Here is a 23520-nt window from a genome sequence, read left to right as displayed (position 1 = left end):
CTCGCGACTCTACGCGTAAGAAGATACTGATATTTGAGGAAGAAAGATATAAATATGTACTCCGGTAATATTTTATGTAAGAACATAAATTACAAAACACGTTTTACCTAAAGCTGTCTGTCTCTTTCAGTTACAACAGAACACTATTTGAGAGAGAGAGATAGTTGATTGAAATAATTCGAAAGAGGATTTAATAGACGGATTTAGCTTTTATGAATAAATGCTTGTTTTGGGGTTCGCTAAGCCATCCACCAAATCTCATCTCATCAAGGAGTTTGCTGTTATAAAGGTGTTGTTGAGATAAAACAGATTTTTATGGCGAAATTGATTGAAAATAAATTTAAGTGTACAAAGTGAAATCCAGTAAAAATATATACAGTGTAAACTCTTTATAACGAGCATTTTTATTCGTTATAGAGAGTTTCCGTTATAGGTAAGGAAGAGAAAAAATAACCAAATTTAACCTTTACAATAATTTCTATTTTTTTTACTATCAATAGGTAAATTATTATAAACACATAAATTCTGTTAACTTTGCCTGACGTGTTTTGATATGACAGGCAATGTAATCTAAAAATAAAAAAGAAAAAAGAGTAAAAGTTGTCAAAGTGACAACATGAAAAAAATATTTATGAGAATTTAGAAATAAAAATTGATTAAATTAAATGGAATATGATGCAAAATGATGATATTGAATGCGTAAAAAATGGAAATAAACAAAAACAAAATAAAATAAAATTACGTTAAGTCTAAGAAACGGACAATTTAATAGTGGTCAGACAAAATTTGCTTATGCCTAAACCTGAACCCTTTTTTCTCAGTGCTCTTGCTTGTGCTCTTTATGCTTTTGCTTGTGCTCCTGCTTCTTCTTGTGTTGTGCTCCTGCTTTTGCTTGTGTTGTGCTCCTGCTGATGCCTGTGTGTTTATTTTATTTTCATATTTTATTTTCATCCTGTGACGAAACGACGAGTTACCAAAACCAGCAGCCTTCATTTTTATTTTTGAATTTGTCCTATTTTTTGTTATGTGTCCTTTTTAAGTTACTTTTTTGTGTTTTTAAATTTGTTTTAAGTTATTGTTTTTTGATATGTTAGTATATTAACTGTTATGAATGCAGGCCGTGACCCTATCTTGTGATGGCACGTCGATCGCGTCCCATACATGTACATTTTGCAACAAGTCTTTCAAATCTTTGAAAGGCCTCAAAATACACATTTCTAAAACACACAGGAACTGTATTAGCCAAACCAGTTCACTTTTAGAAATCCATCCCATTATTCCGAGTGCGCCTACTTTTGCAGCCAACGCTCCAACTCCTTTTCATACATTACTTAGCCATTTGAAAAATAGTATACCCATTGTTAAAAGAATCCCTCGCGGAGCACGAATAACTGTTGCTACACATTTGTCAAAATTAATCCAGAAATGTTATATAAGCAATTGTACTCAAGACTGGCAGAACTTATTTTTATTTTCATACAGTACACTACACATAATAAAAACTGATGAACCGAATTTATCCCTGACACAAAAGATAAAGAATAACTGTGCTGTAAGTTCCTCACCTTCTCCCGCACCTCTAATTAAACATGATGCCCCTTTTAATCGCAAAAGACTCATCGAGAACAAAATTTGTGACGGAGATCTTAAAGGTGCCGCTCGTCTTTTGTTCTCCAATGACGTGCTATCGCCAGATACGCCTGACACCCTTGAGGCATTACGGACAAAACATCCCCCAGCTCCAGTAAACCCATATTTTCTCGACCCACCAACAGCAGGGCAAGCATGCCTTCAAATTCGAAACAAAGATGTAACTGATGCAATTTTATCTTTTAAACCAGGTTCGGCAGCAGGATTGGATGGAATCTCACCCCAACATTTGAAAGATTTAACATCGCATTCTGTGGGTGATGCAGGCGAGCAACTTATTAACTCGATCACAAAATTAATAAATTTTATGTATTCCGGGGATGTCAATACAGAAATTGTTCCCATTCTTTTCGGCGCGAACCTCATTGCCCTCACTAAAAAGGACGGAGGGGTGAGACCAATTGCTGTTGGTTCAACACTAAGACGTCTGGCTTCCAAAATTGCTGTTCGACATATTTTACCAAAATTAAATTCAGAATTTGAACCTGTACAGTTAGGCTTCGGTGTGAAAGGAGGGTGTGAGGCAGCCGTCCATGCCCTACGCTCTTTCCTAAGTCACGGACAGCCAGACGTGTTGCTCAAAATTGATGTGAAAAATGCATTTAATTCGGTAAATAGGGATACCCTGCTGACTGAAATAAAACAACATATACCGGAAATATACAATTATCTTCTTCTCAGTTACGCTGATCCAACTAAATTGTTATATCGTTCTAATGAACTTTCCTCGGAAGTAGGTTGTCAACAGGGTGATCCCCTTGGGCCTGCAATTTTTAGTTTGGCTATAAATCCCATAATCAAAAATTTAAATTCTAATTTCAATGTTTGGTATTTGGACGACGGAACCCTAGGAGGTGATGTGGATACTGTGTTTTCGGACCTTCTTTTAATCAAAAATAAATTTGAAGCCATTGGTTTGGAGCTTAATTTTAACAAATGCGAACTTTTCATAAATAACTGCGACTTAAATTTAAATGATGTAAAAAAAAAATTTCAAATTTTGGCTCCAAATATTAAAATAGTTAACAGGAATTCCCTTTACCTTTTAGGTTCTCCAATTTTTAATGAATCTATTTCTGATTATATTCATACTTCAATTACTAAATTTCAAAATTCTGCTGACCGTCTCCTTGAAATTAGTCCACATTATGCACTTTGCATCTTAAAATTCTGTCTTTTCCTCCCAAAATTTACGTATGTGCTCCGTTGCTGCTCCTTTTGGAATCACCCAGATATTTTAACACCATTAGACGACTTAATCAAAATTAGCTTAGAATCACTTCTTAATATGCAGCTGAACGAGCAATCTTGGACCCAAGCTTCCCTACCCATCCGTTATGGTGGTTTAGGGATTCGCAAAATTTCCAGTGTCGCTTTACCAGCCTTTCTATCTTCTGTCCATAGTTCAGCAAATCTCATAAGTAAAATTTTAAGGGCATCCCCTTCAAACTTTGAGATTGCTGGCTTGGAAGAAGCTAGAAACGCTTTCTTGATTGCATGCCCAGGTCAAAATTTTCCATTATCTCTAAATTCACAGAGGAGCTGGGATGACATACACTGCAAGTTGACTTTTGACGATCTTTTGAGTCGTAGTACAGGTTCGGCGCGTGCTAGGCTTTTGGCCGTGGGTACGCATGAGGCCGGCTACTGGCTTCACGCTTACCCATCGTCAAATACAGGAACTTTTCTTGAGCCTGACACGCTTCGAATCGCAACCTGTCTACGGCTTGGGGTTCCGGTCTGCGCTCCTCATATATGTCCCTGTGGCAGTGATGTCGACAAGTTAGGACATCACGGCCTGTCATGGCAAAAAAGTGCAGGCCGCTTCTCGAGACATGCCGCACTTAACGATATCATACGCCGTTCCCTTGCCACCGTCAACGTGCCAAGTCTTCTTGAGCCAAGTGGTATTGCAAGAGACGATGGCAAGAGACCGGACGGTATGAGTTTGATTCCATGGAAGATGGGTCGGGTACTGGTATGGGATGCAACCTGTTCAGACACGCTGGCCCCTTCCCATCTACATGGAACCAACTACAGAGCTGGTGCGGCTTGTGAAGCGGCTGAAAAAAATAAAGCATGCAAATACAGGGGTCTGGGCTCTGAATATGATTTTGTCCCATTCGGTGTCGAGACCCTTGGTCCGTGGGGTCCTAGCGCTTTAAGGCTTTTTAAAGAAATTTCAAAAAGGTTAGTCGACATCACAGGAGACCGAAGATCTGGCAGCTACCTCGGACAAAGAATTAGTCTAGCAATTCAAAGGGGGAACGCTGCCAGTATCTTCGGAACCTTGCCTAAAGGGACTCCTTTTAATGATATATTTTAGTTTATGTTAAGTTTCGTTATTTATTTCAATGTATATTATTTTATTATTATTAGTTTATATTTATAAGTTTAATTTTATTAATATTGTTGCTAATTACATGTTGATGTGTTATAATAATTGAAAGTTCGATAATGCATAAAAATCATTCATGTGAACAATACACAAGCTCTTTGGTAACTTACTTACTTACTAACTCTATCTACATTAAAGCAAGACTCTAATTTAAAAGATGCGTTGATTCAATATGTTTAGCGGTAAGCTTCCTGGACAGTTTCCCTAGTTCTCCCCATCTAAAAATAATGGCACACGTGTTAATGCAATTAACAATAACAAACGCGAGACGGCTGTTTATGAACTCAGGTGTCTTTCTTAGAAATTACGGCATCTCAAAAGGTTAGTTTTGTAAGCTGATTATAAAAACAATTACACTTAAGTATGTTGTTGATCTCTATATATGAAAATATTTATTCGTAATAAAGAATGGCTGTGGTGTTATAAAGAGTCAATTAATGTATGGGTTTCGTGTTAAACCAAACACTCGTTATAACGAATGTCGTTATAAAGAGTTTACACTGTATTATTCATTATACGAGTACTGTCTCCTGACTGTATTAATCGCCTAATTTAAAAAAAAACATCTGATCTGAATCATTGGTACGCATATTAGTATAATCCTTTTTTATACTCAAATCCATCACTAATTAGCCAACTGTGAGATGACCTGAGCTTGTTAACACGAATACATCTTAAATAATTAAATAATTTGCATGGTATCGCAGGGTCAAGGTCATATCTGCGTTATGTCAAGGTCATTCGCATGTGAGTTAAACTGTGTAATAATATCACCGTTGTACTACAATTTAGTGATATTTAAATCTAATAGTCTGCGGAAAGAGAACTGCTATGAGAGTCGCATCAGTGCTAAATGACTTATTTTCGTGGCTCTTGTCTATGATTGTTATAGATCAGAAATCAGAAATGAGTCACGACTCACGAATTTTAAAATTTTATTCTAATTTCACGGAACATCCACCAATGTAGAATGGCGAAATAGTTGTAGTTCCTTACAATTTCCTTGTACATTAAAACTAGGCGATTAAAAAGAGTTTCTTGACAATTTTTCTTACCCACCTTACGCCCTTGATGTGGGAACTGGTAGAAAATGTAAATTTAGATGTCTCTTTATATTGACGTTCATAAGTGTACAATGTACATAGTCACCAATATGATCACATAAATTTTTATTTGATTCGATATAGAATATAGATGTATGTGTATAGATTTCTGTGCTCGAAAACTATTTTAAAAAACCATAGGAATTTATATAAACAAAGTATTTTATCAAGCATCTATCTCTGCACCATTATTATTTTTCGTCTATCGTGAAATAAGTTGAGTTTAATGTATAATAACTTATAATCAGGATTAAATCTTATATTCTTATAACTTATAAGACTCATTAGCTTTAAATGACCATATAGACATAGACTTTCTGTATTTTTAAATATTTAAAAAATGTTTCAAGCTTATTAAGCTCGGTTTGGAATAAGCACTTAAATAAACTAACCACTTATTCTGAAGCCTGTGAAAATCGCGCACTTTAATTTTACAGCTCGCACTAAGTGGGTTCTCGGGGTCAGGGTCGGAATGACCCCTAAGTGGACCCTTTTAATGAAGCCATCTAACAGATTACAAGTGCGTTTTACACCAGGTGAGCTCCCACGCTTCATACAAATTGTTATTTTAAATTGTATGGAAATTTCAAATTGCGTCATGTTGGTATGACTCTATTAATTTATTTGTTTAAGACTTTATTACGCACATAACTATAAAATATTACATTTTAAATAACATACAAGGGTTATCGTGTCTGTTAAGTGGTCTTTTCCAGGCAACCCAAAATAGTTTATTAATATTTTATGTTTCGAGATATTTGTTAATTGACACCATCATACAAATAACGGTACGCAAACAAAACCCATGAAAATCATTCCTATATTTAAGGTACAAATCATACGGACCGATGAATTTGATATTATGTTCTTAGAAGTCAAATAAACTTTTCGTTATTATTATTTTTGGTATTTGTGGTTAAGAAACCACGATAATTAGTTATTTCCAACGTTTTTTTGAAACAGCGATAAATAAGTTACATTAAATTACCTACATGTAAACGTAACCAATTAAAACGTATGTAAAACTCATAATTTAATCACAATTCAGAAAATTCATTAAACCACTATCAGATTTAATGTCACTAAATCAAGCCGAGACTTCAGTTACATACATAAATACACACTCACACCCTAAACGCACTTTGTATATATTATTGTTTAACCTTTCAATAAGTAGCTTTTCGATTTGAAATTATTGTGTAATATAGTTACGTAGGCTGTAAGATTTTTCTAAGTAAATAAATAAATCATATTAAAAAAAAGTAGATCAACGCAATCTCTAAAAGTTAAATTAATCTATCTACGTCACGTCAAACTGTTCGAAGATGATGAGTATCTTTTTTATATTAATTAATCGATTTCTGGTTAATTAAAAAAAAATACTGCCCTGCGATTCTGTAACTCACTTCACGCACTCACACAGCGGTTTTCGCATCGGCGGTCTCTCTCAAATCAGTCGTGAAGCAGTCATTTTATGATTTGGCATTCTGAAAAGGTGGGAGCTTGTACTTTATTGTTTATCAGAATGCCAAATCATAAAATGACTGCTTCACGACTGATTTGAGAGAGACCGCCGATGCGAAAACCGCTGTGTGAGTTCGTGAAGTGAGTTACAGAATCGCAGGGCTGTTCTCGCTAAAGCTGTCAATCACTACAAATGAATTCATATAATAAATTCACATTTATATTTGTTAAGGAAGTTTACGCGTATTTTTTCAAGCAATTCATAATTTTTACTAAAGGATGGGAAAGTTTGAAATTCCCAACAATAGTTACAGATGTCAAGCATGTCTTACAAGACTTCATGTAGGACGCTTGATGTCCTCTCAAAAGAACAAGTCTTTGTAAGCGAAAAAAATGGGGCATTTGGCTCATCTCCAGGTTTCGCTAGGGCATTTGACTTTAAAATTGTATCGTATTGAAATTATTGTATTGTAGACTTGGTAGATATTAGTTTCTGCACTAGTAACATTAAAGAATAAAGAGTGTTAAAACGTATTATAATTTCTTGATAAAGTACTTTTATGGCATTATATATACCTACTACTAGCAGACGGGCCAAGCGTTGCTGTGGCTAAGGTTTTTGTTATAAAACATAGTAGCAAATTATTCAAGGGAAACGGTAGGAGAACATCAGTCATGGGGACCACCATGCTTTTTTGGTGGTAATGCCATTAAATTGTATCTTATGTGAAACGTTGGTACTTTCAACACAGCGCCATCTGTTAGAATTGTGACTATCAAAAAATAAACAAATATTTTGCAATAAAATAATATTGCGGGTATAAATTGAGATGTAAGCTATTCTATCTTTTAATTTGGATCAAACTGCACACGGTGTGCAAATTTGATTGATATCGGTTCGGTAGTTTAGGAGTCCATAGCGGACAAACAACGTGACACGTAATTTATATATATTAAGATAAAACGAAACAACTTTTTAGTTAAACCGGTGCAATTAGACTGATTAATGGTTTGACTTGAGTGTGTGTAAGGTGTTTAATTTCGATTTAATATTGTCCTGGTTTCTGTTTACATATGTTTGGTCTAAATAATTATATGCCTTATGTATTTTTGCACTTCTTTCTTACCTTATCAAATTTAATTACTTTATTCTTTCTTAAAGTGGTTGTCTGGAAAAGTTTGCTTGAAAGCGATAAGGGCGCCAGTTGCCCTCTTTTTCATTTAATTTGATTGTATTACACTTCTCTGTGCAACGAAATGTTAATAAATAAATAATATTTAAGGTTTAGTGACAAAAATAAGTTAAAAATTTAAAATAATATCATAACATTCATGAACAATATATTAATTCAGTGATGGTGAAACCTTTCGTACTCACCTATACCTGCTTAATAGATGATGCCTTTTATAGTATAGGCGGGGCATTCATTCTGGGTCTTCCTAATTCAAAGACATGTCAGTTTCTTAACAATATATCCTTCGTACGATCAAGTTACATAGAAAAATCAAGCACAGTTTTTGTGTGATATTCACAAACGTGCTAATTGTGACCCCAGTAAGACATATTTATGTATTGAATTTCAACATACGTAAGTCATATTTCGTAAGCCTCGTTTAAGAATCTCACCCTAAAAGTCGAATGCTTAAACATAAGCTATCACAGTTACCTTAGGTGCCAAAAACAAAATAAATAAAAATTATTTTATATAATTTCGACGAAACATTGAGCTCAACACAAACTACTTGGAAATTAAAAGGAGGCAATATAAAGAAGCAAAAATTATTGTTAAAATTAATTGCGAAATGTATGAAAATAATAAACAATACAACAGACATCCCACATTCTTTTCACTTAAACTTTCTCTCCTACAAAGAGAAGCCTTAAAAACAAAACAGACGCGACGCAATCATTGTTCTTAATGAGACGTGCCGCGAGCGACTCCACGCAACTTTTGTGCCGGCTAACAATGCCGTGGAAACGCAAAACAAACCCTAGACATACAATTATGTACGTTTAAGTTTACATTTATTAATAAAAAAACGACAACGCACTATTGCGAATGAAGCGAGAATTTGGTTTATACAGTTATACTAGCTGACCCGGCAAATGTTTGTTTTGCTATGTATATTATTTCTAGGAAATAACTATCTACAATAATAAAAAATAGGGGTTGATCGAAGAGTGGTGAAAATTAGGGGTTGTACGTATATATATTTTTCTATGATACATCATAGAAAAATAAAAACAAAAAATGTTATCCAAAAAATAAAAATTTTGGTGTGGTACATTTAGGGGTTTGAAAGATAAATAGTAGCCGATTCTCAGACTTACAGAATATGCATAAAAAATTTCATAAGAATCGGTCGTTTCGGAGAAGTATGGGAACGAACATTGTGACACGAGAATTTTATATATTAGATAGGTAACTATGTCGCATTACTCTTGTGTACAAGTTACTTATACTTATATGTACTTGTCCCAGTCACAGTCACAGTTGATTTTCCTGGTGCGAGTCCGAATATCTATCCTTTTTATTTTCCTTCTGTCGAAAAATAAAAAAAAATTACTTAGGAAAAGTGCGTACCAATTCTTAAAAGCCGGCAACGCACTCGCGAGCCCTCTGGCATTGAGACTGTCCATGGGCGGCGGTATCACTTAACATCAGATGAGCCTCCTGCCCGTTTGCCCCCCGTTCTATAAAAAAAACGTCTATCCAAGTCATCTCCCATAATTTTGATCCCATCAGACCAAATATTTTAAAAGCTAGCCAGTTTTCACGTGAACGAACTTCAATAGCAAGTAATATATTTTCACAAATCAAGTACTTTTGCTAGATTAATTTTATACAACTAACTATAACGGTGAAACTTCACGGCACAGCGTTATATTTTAATTAAAAGTTTTGCGTTTCGCGTTAGTGTTTTAAATAACCACATATAAGTTCATATCAGTCGAGCATTTCATAAGTTATTTATATTTTAAATCTTTGTTTAAAAACGTTTTCTGTACGTTATACATTCGTAGGTTAGGTAAAATGATCATACCCTCGAAACATGCAGCTTTTCATTACTCACATCGCTGCCCAGCGACATTGAGACTGCTATAGGCTTGCCAGTGGGTTGTTTTTAAGTATTGGTAGCTCTCAATGTCCTCAATACAACTGGTAATCATAATATTGTACGTATTCTTAGAAAGGCAAACGGTAAATACTTATAATCCAATGTGATAATCATTGTAGGTGGCTTTTTGTTTTTAAAGTAACTAATATGTAATGGTTATGTTTTTTAGAGTTTATCCATTAAGCGTGCGATTCTCATCTCTGAGGACGTCGGATCGAATTTTCTACTGCATTTAACTGGCACAGAAAGGCTGATTATTTATTTATTTTTATTTATTAAGTATAAATTTTCAATAGCATAATAAAATTGTCAATATTGAATGAAAAGGAGGGCAATTGGCGGCCTTATCGCTATCGAGCGATCTCTTCCAGGCGCTTACCTACTTCTCATCACCAATTAGATAAAAATGATCACTATGTACAGAAATCTAAGGCCAAGACCCAGAGCACTTTCACTTGGTACCACTAGTTTTCTAATTATTTTAAAGTTATAATAACAACACATGGTAATTTCAATATTAATTGCTTACATAAATACCGATTTTGAGGAAAATTTTTCGTCAAAAAATCTCAATTATCTTTGTTCAACTAATAACGGCGGTGTTTCTTCTATGCAAAGTTAAAAATAACTGTTTCTGTTTGAAAGTACTCGGCAAGTACCAACTATAGCGCTTTACAATTCGCGACCTAGTTTTGCGTTTGCTGACTTCACACCTTACGGCTTCTTTGATAGTTAAAGGAAATACAGTTTTACGGGGTGAAAACTTTTATCACAAGTTTTTGAATATTTAAAATAATCAATGTGCTTTATATTCGTCATGGTCACGGGTTGACTGGGGCTGTTAAATGTCAATGCGGTGGTAGTTGAAAATATACAGGGTGGCCAAAAAGTCGTGGATCAAACGCAAATAGGTGATAGATGAGGTCATCAGCTGCAAAAAATTATTCTACGGGAGGTCTCTAACTCGAGGCTGCAGAGTTATAATTTATTTTGCGTTTTTATAAGAAAAATGACGTTTTCTACTAATTTTTATTAAAATTCGAAAAAATCTACATTCTGTATCTTTTTCATAATATCCCCGCCACCCAGACCCCACTGTGAAAAAAAATTACTCTACCGAAAAATGACCCTGTATTACAAGTTTTGGCGCATTTAATAGGGATTCTGAAAATGTATTACACATGGCCATGAGTCACTCTAATATCTATCGAAAAAGTCAGTTTTCTTATAAAAACGCAAAATAAATTATAGCAGGGGTTGAGCTCAGAGACCTCCCGTAGAACAATTTTTTGCAGCTGATGACCTCATCTATCCCCTATTTGCGTTTGATCCACGACATTTTGACCACCCTGTATATTTTATTAAAAGAGCTTTTATAGTTAATTAAAAACACTTTAATATTTTAATAACTTGAAAGCAACAAACATTTTAAACCACACTGTACAATTAAATAAATAACTCACATAATTCACGAAACATCTTTGCCGCGAAAATTCATCATTTATAAATTTTCCGCATGGCAACTGAAAATAAATGGCGAATGAAAATTCGAACTAAGCCATAATAAACACGGAAAATGAGCGCATAATTATTGTCTGGAAATAAAGTGTACTTCAAAGGTTCTTCGTTATATTAAACTGGCTTGGGTGGCCTTGCTCACTCAATTAATGATTTTTAATACTATCTGATCCCTTCAATTTTGTGAAAGTATATAACGTACAATAGGAATTTATATTAATGTATATTCCTATTTAATAAAAGAAAGCTAGACCTTCAATAAGAATGACGTCTTTAATTCGCTAAAGTTGTATTGTGTAATTCTTACTATACCAGTGGACTCTACGTATAATTTCAAGGTAGTAGTAACATTGCAAAAATAAAAGCTTTTTTGGGTTTTGTGTCTCCATCGTACTATTCAACTTTCAAGTCTCTACGTAAATTTTTTCAGTACAAGCAGTTTATTTCACCTTAATTGTATTGTGGCCATTAATATTCAGTAATGTTTTGATTCTTACTCTTGGTCGTTTATCCTTAAATCTTTAGGTACGTTGCTAAATAGACCTTGGAATGAAAGCAATTTAAAACCAACCCGTCAAGGCCATCAGTAAAATAACTTAATTTAAGTTATACCTCAAGAAGTAATTGGATTTAAATGTCACGCAATCATAAAAGCTTCTGAATACAGTCATAACAATTTAGTTTTATTCTTGAACTTTCATAGCTCACCTACAATATCAGTAAATTCGCAAAGTAGGTCGACTTATAATTTGAAAGCTAAGCTACAGTTTTGGCGGAGTGCCAACCCTGTCGAATTAGGGCGTGCACTTCGTTAGGTAAATTGATAAGTCGGAAGCGTCTTTTCAATTTTGCACTGTTATACTGAGACTGACTACTGGATTTTCCTAAGTCTATTAATGTTTCAAGCTTCAGTTTTGCTATTAGTTTACACCTTACTGGTAAGTGGCTAACGTAAATTAATGTCATTTTGAATAAGAAAAAAAATATTGCTTGCCCATATTAACTTCCACTTCAATTGTTTTTTTTTTTAATTTCATTTATCATGTTTTATTAAATTTAGTGTCGCTCATAATAAAATTATTTTTTGACACAAACTTAGAAGAGTTCTTAATATAGCGCAAATAAACAAACCTTAATTTTATTAGTCAAAAAATCATTGTATTTTGTGACCGTATACAAACCTCGTACTGTCAGAGAGGCGTGAAAAAGCAATGATATTCGTCCAATTGTTCCTGAAAGTTCTGGAAAATTGGTCGAGTCTTCAAACTACAGACCTAGAACTTTATCTAGATTATGATCAACAAACCGTATCATGCGACTAAGGTAAACATTAGAAAAGCCTGTTAGAGTCAGGCATGTAAGACATCAAATCACTTCCTAAAATTAAAATAAATCAGTAAAACTATAACCTTTAGGTCTGGGCCTCAGATTTCTGAATCTATTTCACTATAATTTTTCAATCTCATAGGCAAGTAGGCAATCAGCCTCCAGTGCCTGACACACGCCGACTTTTTGGGTCTAAGACATGTCGGTTTCCTCACGATGTTTTCCTTCACCGTTCGAGCGTATATAAAGAAATATTCGCTCTTTATATTATTATATACTCCATAGAAAGAAAGTCCATTGGTGGTTAGCCGGGGATCGAACCTATGATCTCAGGGATGAGAGTCGCACGCTGAAGCCACTAGGCCAATACTGCTCAAATCCATTCTTATCATACAATTATAAGAGCAGAAATCAAGTGCATTATGCACTTGATTTCTAGGTTATCCTGGGACTCACATTATATATACCAACAAAAAAACAGGCTAATATTGCTTCCATATAAGGCTCTTATAGAGCGGTGGAAAATTTGTTATTATTATCTTAATTAGATGTGAACTAAGGAAATGCTATTAATAATCAACCATAGCATATAAAATCATATATATATATATAGCATATCATACCAATGGACCAATGGACCAAATGGACCAGGTACACACGTTAACCTAATTGAATTAATTAGTTTAATAACTCTGTTGCATTTTTCAGCTGATTAAATTTGTAAAAAGATTACTTGCGCTCTCGAAAGCTGAAATTAATTACGGAAAATATTAATAAAAATTGATTGAATGCTTAAAATATATTTAGGCTGGCGTTAATATTTTGTAATGTACCTACTAGCGATGATTTCGGCTTCGCATATGGCTAGGAAATTTAAAAAAAATGTTTTCGTGCTGGTAATAAACGTGTGTGTACTTATCTATACGCGTCACAAGTTACTTCTTTGGCGTAACAAGATAAAAATCGTCTCAAAAATTGTATTTTACGTTTCTAGAAAAAACGAAACTAACGATAGAAAAAACTAAAATCTTAACTATAGCTCACTTCAGGGTGTCGGCATTTTGTGACGGTTTGCGCGCGCATCGTTAATATTTACTCTCATCATTATTCCCTAACGCGCCGAAAGAAGTATAACTTCAAAAAATTTTGAAATTGGTCACAATCTTATGTACGTTGTTCCTCTTTTTAACATGACTATAGATTCTTCCTTTGATTTGGCTTCCATTTCTATAACATATCGGAATAGTGCCAAATTAATAATAGGAAATAATGAACGCAATTTAATATCAGATATTCTCTTCAGATATATGAATTCTAGACACCGCTCTTATGTGAATTTGTATGGTTTTAATGCGAATCACCAGAATTTCTTGGATACGATAAATATACAGGTCCTTGCCCCATTCCCCAACCTAGGTCTCGGACCATTAAAACTTTATATGGAAATCGATTTTACATTTTATCATAATATACTAATAGTTTAGAGAATAGTGCATCTACCTTATGTTTACTGTAACGATAAGTTAAAAGCAATAAACAACAAATGTCTATAAATCAACATGCAACTATTTCATATTAAAAAAAATGTGTTTCTTTATCAATCAATCAATCAATCAAAATACGTTTATTCAGTCTGGATGCGTCTTAGCGCATGCTTATGAATGTCAAAAACGTTTACAAAATTCGCGAAAGAGCAAGACTACCAGGAGGCCTTGTTCTAAGAAGAACGGGCAAGAAACTCAGCAAGTTTTACCCTCCCTCTACATAACAATTATTCAAAGGAAAATGTCATAAATCACAACGTCATTAAAGTTGCATAAGTAAAAAAAATCTGTACTGTAATTTACCACATTCACCATTACACACATATTCACAACACTTCAAATATAACAAAACAAATTATAACAATATGACTAGAACTATTGCCACGCGTTTTTGTCTTATAAACGCAAGATCAAAAACTATTCCTAGTTTTATATTTTACACGACAGTGAAAAGTGTCATATAAAAACACCACTGCAGAGACAATTTTACATTTCGGCACTTCGTTATCACTGTTATCTAAAAAACCACCCCAAAAGGGGATATTTTAAGTGGTAGGGTTGGCCTGTCGGAGTCAATTTAGTTTACAGTCGCATACATGGAATTCTCACCCTTATCTATATGAAATAGAGTTGATTATTGAATCTGAAATTAATATTCTGATACTTTAAGAACTCATACAAATGGAATATTGTGTGGATATTGAATTACTTTGTATTTTTCTTTGTTTGATGATGGCTTTTAATATTGACGTTTCACGATGAGGATAGATAAATTGTGTTTACTTTGAGACTTTGTTTTATATATTAACAGTTTGTTTTATGATTTTGATTTCAACGAGATAAAACTGTATGTATTACGTTATAAACATATAAGGGAAATTGGTACAGTTCTTTTTATACATATACAATCTAGCTAATTCTAAATTACTATGTTGTCCTCAGAGGTAATAACCGAAGTATATGTACAACTTAAGTAATTGGTATTGGTAACCCGGATGATTAAGCACTATTTCTTTTAACAACTTTTTGTATAACATTTATAGAAAATTCCAGAAAGATGTCTCTTAATCTATTGTTGAACATTATTTATTTTAAGTTCGTCTCTATTACTTTTATTACCATAGCTTGCTCTGTCTTATACCTGTCGTATCTATTCATTGGACAGTCGGTCAGAATATGTAATACAGAATAATAATTCTTCAGCTGTATTGCTACAAGGACAGGCAGCACTTTGTCTAACCCTGAACCTGTAAAGATACGACAAGATCCACCATGACGTGTCAACATCTGGGTAATCAACCCCGTTGGTTTTATTTGTGTAATTATCGTCGAACTGGTTGAAACAACATTTAGAAGGAATAACTTAGTTAAGCAGCTGTTACGCCTTTTCCCTATCAGCCTTGCGATTCTGTAACTCACTTTTCGAACTCACACAGCGGTTTTCACAGCGGCAGTCGTAAAGCAGTCATTTTTTAATTTGGCCTTCTGATAAGGAGGGAGCTTGTAGTTTATTGTTTATCAGAATGCCAAATCGTAAAATCGAGTTCGAAAAGTGAGTTACAGAATCGCAAGGCTGTGCTTTCATTTAATTGGTACAGTTAAGAACTAGAATTATGCGTTACTTTAATATATTTTGTACACCATTCAATTTCATAAATAATATGCTAATTGTTAATTTATAAAATAAGATTATTAAGGGCAACTAAATTAAAAATTTACGTAGTTGCAATAATGTTACTGCGTTAACATAGGCTTAATATTTTTTTGTATGTATGTAGGGTAGTGTTCTGTGCCTTACGCGGAATAAAAATTTTGTGGACACCATCCAATTCAATACACCCAGGTTTAACCACCCACGTATCTGAAATAAAATGTTGTATTTCATTGAATAACCTGAATGGCTATTCAACCAAATTTTGTGAGGCCAAGCTTTGAAATGGCGTTTGGTTTGTGATGGAAATACACCGTCGTTTCCGGTCGGATAGTTTTGTATGATCAGTTAATAAACAAACAAGGACCGTAAAAACCTTTTGAAAAAAACATTCGAAGCCTTTTAGGATCAATCATTTAATTTTAAGGAATCTTTCTACAAAAAGGGGCGCTTTGTCCTTTGTACAATTTTCATATTTTCAGAACGTTTCTTATAAATTGATCTTTGTTTTGCATACATTGGGAGAAAAGCTATTCCTAGGTAAATTCGCGAATCACGTTAATAAACGTTTTAAAAATCAACAGTGAAAACTAGTGTATCGCAAGAGGTACTTATATATATAATTCTATCTTCACTAGAAGTAAAATATTGATGTGTTTTAGAACAGTTTACCAACTTATCGTCACTTTGTTTTGCAGGCTCTTAATATGGTTTGAGTTTTCATTTAATTTTGTTTATTACTGTTATTGTTATTTTTTATCTTTTTAGTTTTAGTTATTGTTTGTTTTATATAATTATTATTTTGTGGTTTGTTTAATTTTTTCGTTTGATAGATTTCTTTTTAATGTAATTGATGTGTATTGTGTATGTGTGTTAAATTTATGATGTCATATTTTCTTGTATTTTTTAGGCATACACATTGTTATAGAATGTATAAATAAATAGAAGTACGTAAATAATACGCAAACCTTTGTTACAGTAGACAGTTAAATTACACCATCGTGATAGTTAAATAGCCGTCAAGTAAAGCGCAAATTGTCTCTGGAGCGCATTTGTGCCGGCGCCGGCGCGGCGTGCCGTGACAAATCGTTTGTGCCATTTGCTGTGCATCGGGATTAATCTGTTTTGTATTTAGCGTTAATTTTATTCATTTAAATATAATTTAATTCTCACATATAATTATAGTGACGCAGAATTTTAATAATTTTAAAACCCTTTGATGCATAACGTACGTCACTTATTATATTAGCCTTTTACAGTGCGAGTATTAAGCCGCAAAGCTTTTCATGGTCTACATGGTTTTAAGTGCATTATGATGACACTACTAATATAGTAAGTTTCATATCATTACACAACATTTTAACATTTACGCGTATGTCGATTCTAAAATTAATCAAGCTAAGTTTAATATGTTTAAAAACCTTAATTATGTGTTGCCTACCTATGTGTAAACCTATTTACTGCTGTTATTGAATGGAAATTTGATGTTTTTCACTATAAATAAGCCGTCAGGATTAAAACCATTTTTTGGTATTTGATTTAATTTAATTAGCTCTCTAATTATTTAACAATTATTATTATTTGTCTTCAAAAGTTTTCCAAACCGAGTAGGAATTTAATATTATTTTGGTCTCCAACTTTCAGCTTTAAGCTTAGCTTTTAATTAATCTACACTTGGTTTATCAAATAATGTTTCACACGTATAAATTTGAATTATGACAATTATTATTTGGAGACATGATTATCTGTAGTGGTTTCAAAAATGATTTTTACACATAATAAACGCAGCAGTTATATTGACAAATAATACAAATAGTGTGACATTATCTCGATTTCCACTTAAGCGTCCCCGACAGAAAGCTCTCTATTTGTCACAAGCTCGTAACTGAAACAAATCTTGGCTCGTTTTTTACGTCACGTTGTGTTTTTCACGCGCCTCAAGGCACGCGTGACTTGAATAACACAGATTATAACCGGGTCCTATCTTTGACTTGATATGCGTAGACTTTATTTGACCTCATTTTTATTCTTATAAATCGTATGTCGTATTTGGTGACGCTAAATATACCGTCAATGATTCTATATTTAAATTTTATCGTACAACGTATAACTTATGGACAGAAGTCTATGTATATTGTATTCTTTTAAGATAATAACTGGATCAAATTGAATAAGGTAGCTTTCTCATTTCGGCACTAGTTCCGTTGATAATGTTTATCTACAGAACTACTAATACTTTTTATAGATATATGTGAGCCTACTGAGCCTTCCAAATTGAAACACTATTTGTAATGTATTGGTTTTTATTGTCATCTTTATAATTCGTCGATACTTATTATTATTATTAAGCCTCCATTTATTACAAACTATATAAACATATTTTATTAAAATACGATTGCGTTATGTTATGCCTATAAATTTATAGGAGCTAATTTGCTTTTTTAACTTTTTGCCTGTGTTGTATATAAAATATCAGTATTAATTTCTGCGAGCTTTAAAATTATCTTTAAAACAGTAACACACGGCACATACAATATAACAAACGTCTAGTATTCGAACTACGACTGGTTAAGTATAGAACCCCGGTATTTTTTTCTTGTAATCATGCAATCAAATATATAGTATTTTCAATTTTCTTAACTAAAATAAAAATATAGAAGGTTCGGTCTCTGTGCCAGTGTACCTTTAACGTTGGCAGCATCTCCCCGCTGTATTGCGATACTTAATCGTTGAGCGAGTAAAGCACCAGCTCTGGGACCACCGGTACTATTTACCAGGCGCGAACTTAAAACTTTAATTAGCGCCTGAGCACTTGAACCTCTACTATATAAAAATCTAATATTCACGAAACACTTTAAATTTATACCGCATTAAATAAATATTAGTGTTTGGTTGTCTCTTTAGCGTTTGGAACCCCATCTTGGATAGGCTTTCTCCAGCTTATGCCATTCTTTATTCCTGGACTCTTCCATACATTGCTTGATCTCTACAGCTCTGTTATCCTCAGTGATTTTATCGTCGATTACATAAGATGTATTTAATCTTTATCCAACTCTTTAATGTGAACGTTTTTTAATATAGGTATTTGTAATAGGGAAAATGAACCCAAAGAAGCATATTGGTTGTCACCGTCGAAGCGTACTTATTTATTTACGTATGTACTCGATAACTACATTATTATATAATAAATATGATGAAATTTATCAAATGTATAACAGATTTGAGAAATATAATTTAAATTTGTTTGAACAGTGATTTATTTTATAGATATAATTTATAATCAAGTTTGAAGTAGTAATGAGATAAGCTAATACAAAATACATGGATGTTCGTCTCAGCCGGGGATCGAACCCGGGACCCATGGATTCGCAGTCAGGGGTACTAACCACTAGACCAATGAGTCATCAAATTTAAAAGATTAGGCTAGTTGTAAATGCTGCCTCAGTTTTCTCAACCAACTCGGATCACTCTTGAACCGAGAATCGAACCTATAACCACTAAACTACAATTATGTTAGTAAGTCATTATTTAATTTGATCTAAAAATATTCCAGATAAACAACAATCATAAGACACAAACGATAAATAATCAAATGTTTGTATTGAGCTAATTAATATTGTTATCAAACATACGATACTTGTGATCAAATGTTATTCAAAACCTAGAGAGTATATACAATATACTTTATTTTGATATATTCTAATATTTAGTTAAATGTATCAACATCACAATATTTTTTTAGGTTCATTATATTCTACGGAAACGTAAAATATATTTTTCGTCACAATTTATTTTGGAGATAAGAAATCTATCTCTATTAAATATGAATCAACTGACAACTCAATACATCTATGGTAATAAATAAATTATAAAAAAAAAAGTTTTATAACAACGCTGGTATTTTTTTAAACCGCAATTGCCGTATGGTTATTATTTCGTATCCAAAGTCAATTTGATAGTCTCATCATAAATAGAAATACCGCAAACCACAATTCTAATAGTTAAAACATAAATCAAACTAATACACAAGCGTTTACGGTTCCAACAACTTCTTTAAACGCTATAAATCATAGATTTATAAATACTCAAATTTCTGAACCCCACGCAATGCCTCCTTTGTTCACAAAATTAAGTACATACCAATTTTAGCCGGGTTCCCAATAACAGTTCCAAATAGTAACGCGAAAATGCACGCACAAATCATTTTGTTCACTTATTATAACACCCGTAGCATTTCGTTACGTTATGTACCGATGCGTAGCCGTTCGCTACGCCCGCTCTCTACGAACGCGGCAGACCGACTGAGCTGGCTTCGGTACTACAAAATATGTTATTGATTCTTTAAATGTTATTTTCGGTGATTTCACATGTTATTAGGACTGATTGTTATTAAACAAATTGTTATTTTTAAATGTTTTCTTATAGCAATCAATTTATTATATAAATTAATATAATAATTTTTATAGTCACATATTTTCTTGTTAAAGGAAATGTTTATTTTGAAATAAGAACTATGACTCGATAGTTTGAATAGCTAGCACATGAAAAGGCGATATATATTCACGATTTTTCGTCTATGTTTTCCTTAAGAAGCGCGATCATCATCTATATTTGAGATTGGAATATTGGCGTTACAATGTTACATTTATTCATCGTTGTTTTATAGATTTTCCTTGACTGTACTGTTTGTCTTAAGAAGTTTAAATAGTTTCAACAGATTTTAAATCTATGAAATGTCATACTCAGTTACGAAGTCAAAATAATTTAAAAATTCAATTGTACTTATTTTTATTAATTAAAAAATACATCAAATTATATTCTGCTTAATAGATTAGAAGTTTTTAAAACGTTGGTGTCTAGTTGTGGATCAGTGTTTAATTTGGTTCGAAAAAAAATTATTTATTTATTTACACTTCGTTGCAATAAAAATAAAAGAAACACAATACTTAAAAATTATAAGGGATGCAACGGGCGGCCTTATCGCTGATAAGCGATCTCTTCCAGGCAACCCTAGACAAAGAGAAAAACTAAAAAAAAAGAAATATGATAAGTGCGAGAAGTGCAGAACCAAATGTTATATAAAATATATATATATATATATATATATTTATATATATAAATTATGTACTTGCTTATAAAGAAAAATTACTCACTCACATATTTCACTGGAAATTTTAAATTCATTATTACAATTGAAAACAATTCCATTTTAATAAAAATTCTATAGCCTATGGTTATAGTTAACTAAATAACGTACAAATATTACTTTTATCGCAGACACAGGTGGTTTGAAACGCGACAGATGTAGTTAAGAATTAATTGTTTAACTGTTATGTCAAACGGATTTACAGTTGCGGAAAACTTAATTTAATTATTTTGTTACGCTTAAACTTTGATTTAAAATGAAGCTGAACATGCCACTGCATAGTGTAAACATCGTATGTTTATAAACTACCGTACATTAAGACAAGACTCGTCAGTTAAGAGACAGTAGGACAAAAAAAAAATGTTACTAATAAAAGGACGCGAGGGAGACAATGATACAAAATTAATATTCAATTAAAAGATAATCAAATAATTATATAAAAAAATGATATTAATAAGATTAAACCTAAAATCTTTTAAATTACTATAACAAAAAACAATAACTAACCTTAAAATATAATATTTTTTTTTTATTGAAACCTTTATGCAAGGCTAGTTCTTCGGTCTTCTGTGATGTCAACTAACCTTTTTGCTTTTTCTTTAAAAAGCAAAAAGGTGAGTCATTGTATGTCTTTATGTTACTAATTGTATGTCTTTCTTCCATGTTATCATGTTACCTATTAGTAAGGCCAAAATATTTTCTGCATTAGTACCTTTTGACCATCCCCCATCTTCCAACTTAAATATACTTCTGGAATTTACGTTCTCAACGTTTTTGGAACGAAGTTCCTTATCGCGCGTTGTGAAAGGGGGCTAGACGGAATAAATTCTTACGAAAAGTTGTCACGACACTTTTTTGCTATTTGCTATTGTAATCCACCGGTTCTCGTCCGACCACCGAAGTTAAGCAACGTCGGGCGAGGTCAGTACTTGGATGGGTGACCGCCTGGGAACACCTCGTGATGTTGGCTTTTTTTTCGTCGTAAGATTGGTTTCGAGAAAATCTATTTTACTGTTATGATACCAATTAACATATAAATTAATCGAAAGGAATTTCGTTCCATCCGGGTGTCCCTTGACACCCCTAAAGTTTTTTAATAATAAATTATTATTATTAAAAACGTTGTTTAGTAATTTTTGTTCTACCCACAAATCTTTTTTCCTTTATAAAATGAAAACTGCTCTTGAGAGTTAAGGCTACCAATTGCATCGTTTAAATTATATATTAGTGTTTCTTGTATCATTTTCTGTTTATGTCAATACGTGACAGGTGTTTATAAGCTATGGTTAACATGCGTAAAAATAATAAGTTGACTTTAATTAATATTTGAATTATAATTATATAAGAAAAAACAATAGCAAAATCAACTGCCAGGAATTCTCGTTTTGCATTAAAATATATCACAACGTTGTTTCGCAAATTTTCGCAAGAAAATATTTTTATCAACAAACGGTATACTGATATAAATATTTTTGAATTAGTCTGCGAAGCGTCCAATTATAGCATTCGGTCCCAAAGGCTAACATCAAAGTGTTTGGGTCAAAGAATTTTTACCCTCAACTTTGAATACACTACCCTTATAGATTGGAGATATAACGTCGATAGAAATCACTATTAGGATTTTGTAGGATATATGAGAGAGTTATTTGAGCATTCATTCTTCAAATCTTTTAACAAAACAGTTTTATATCCTGGTATTTAACAATAAGATGATACATATGGACTCCTTTTATATTAAAATACAATTATGTTAATAGATTAAGAATTAATATGCAACAACCAAATTACAGAATATAAAAGTAATACCTACTTAGTAATCTTAAAAAATATAATAAAATAACTTAAATATATATCTAAAAGGAGTCACTTTCGCAAGGTTGCGAAGATACTGGCAGCGTTTCCCGTTCGTTGTTTCTTTTTTTTTAAAAGCAAATAGCAAAAAGGTTAGTCAACACAGGAGACCAAAGAGCTGGGTACCTCGGACAAAGATTTGGTCTAGCTATTCAAAGTGTCAACGCTGCCAGTATCTTCGGAACCTTGCCCAAAGGGACTACTTTTAATAATATACATATTAAACGAAATAGAATGTTTAAGACACACAGCAAATGTTACATAAACAAAAGTGAAATATTAAATAAATATCACTATATACAAATATATAAATATTTTTCTACAGGAAAATTGGTGGCTATCTTCAGCATAAGCATTCGTACCGTGTCAGATAGGATTTTTTTTATAAAACACATAATTGTCAAGGGTACAATTCGTGTACACTTATGAACATACATTTAATGACTTTAAATTTACTAACAATTGAATTACTAGCTTGTATCGCTGTAGTAAAAATATTAATTTTTTTTTAAAAGAATTGTACTTTAAAATTTAAAAATGTCTATTGTATAGGTACCCATAAATATTTCACTCGTTAGTAATAGAATAGTAAGTGGTATCTACGTAATAAAATGCATCAACTGACATTGCAACGCCCAAATTGCGCTTTTGTACAGCTGTAGTGCTGGTCTGATTAATGAATTGGAAACGAATTCTTTTGTTTTTTTTATGTTACAGGAGGCAAATGGGCAGGAGGCTCACCTGAGGTT

The 23520-nt window shown here is 32.8% G+C and overlaps 1 protein-coding gene across 1 annotated transcript in view; it reads right to left on the bottom strand.

The window, feature by feature from the left end:
• Positions 1–20063, bottom strand: part of LOC125049639 — an 88219-nt gene extending 68156 nt beyond the window's left edge. Inside the window, exon 1 of the mRNA XM_047649034.1 lies at positions 19915–20063. Coding sequence (XP_047504990.1) covers positions 19915–19978 — 64 coding nt within the window. The 5' untranslated portion in view covers positions 19979–20063. The remainder of the gene's footprint in view (positions 1–19914) is intronic.
• Positions 20064–23520: the final 3457 nt, after the last annotated feature.

Source organism: Pieris napi, chromosome 5, assembly GCF_905475465.1.
Source record: "Pieris napi chromosome 5, ilPieNapi1.2, whole genome shotgun sequence".
NCBI lineage: Eukaryota > Metazoa > Arthropoda > Insecta > Lepidoptera > Pieridae > Pieris > Pieris napi.
The sequence above is the reverse complement of the archived record's forward strand: the minus strand, read 5'-3'. Positions and strand labels throughout refer to the sequence as shown.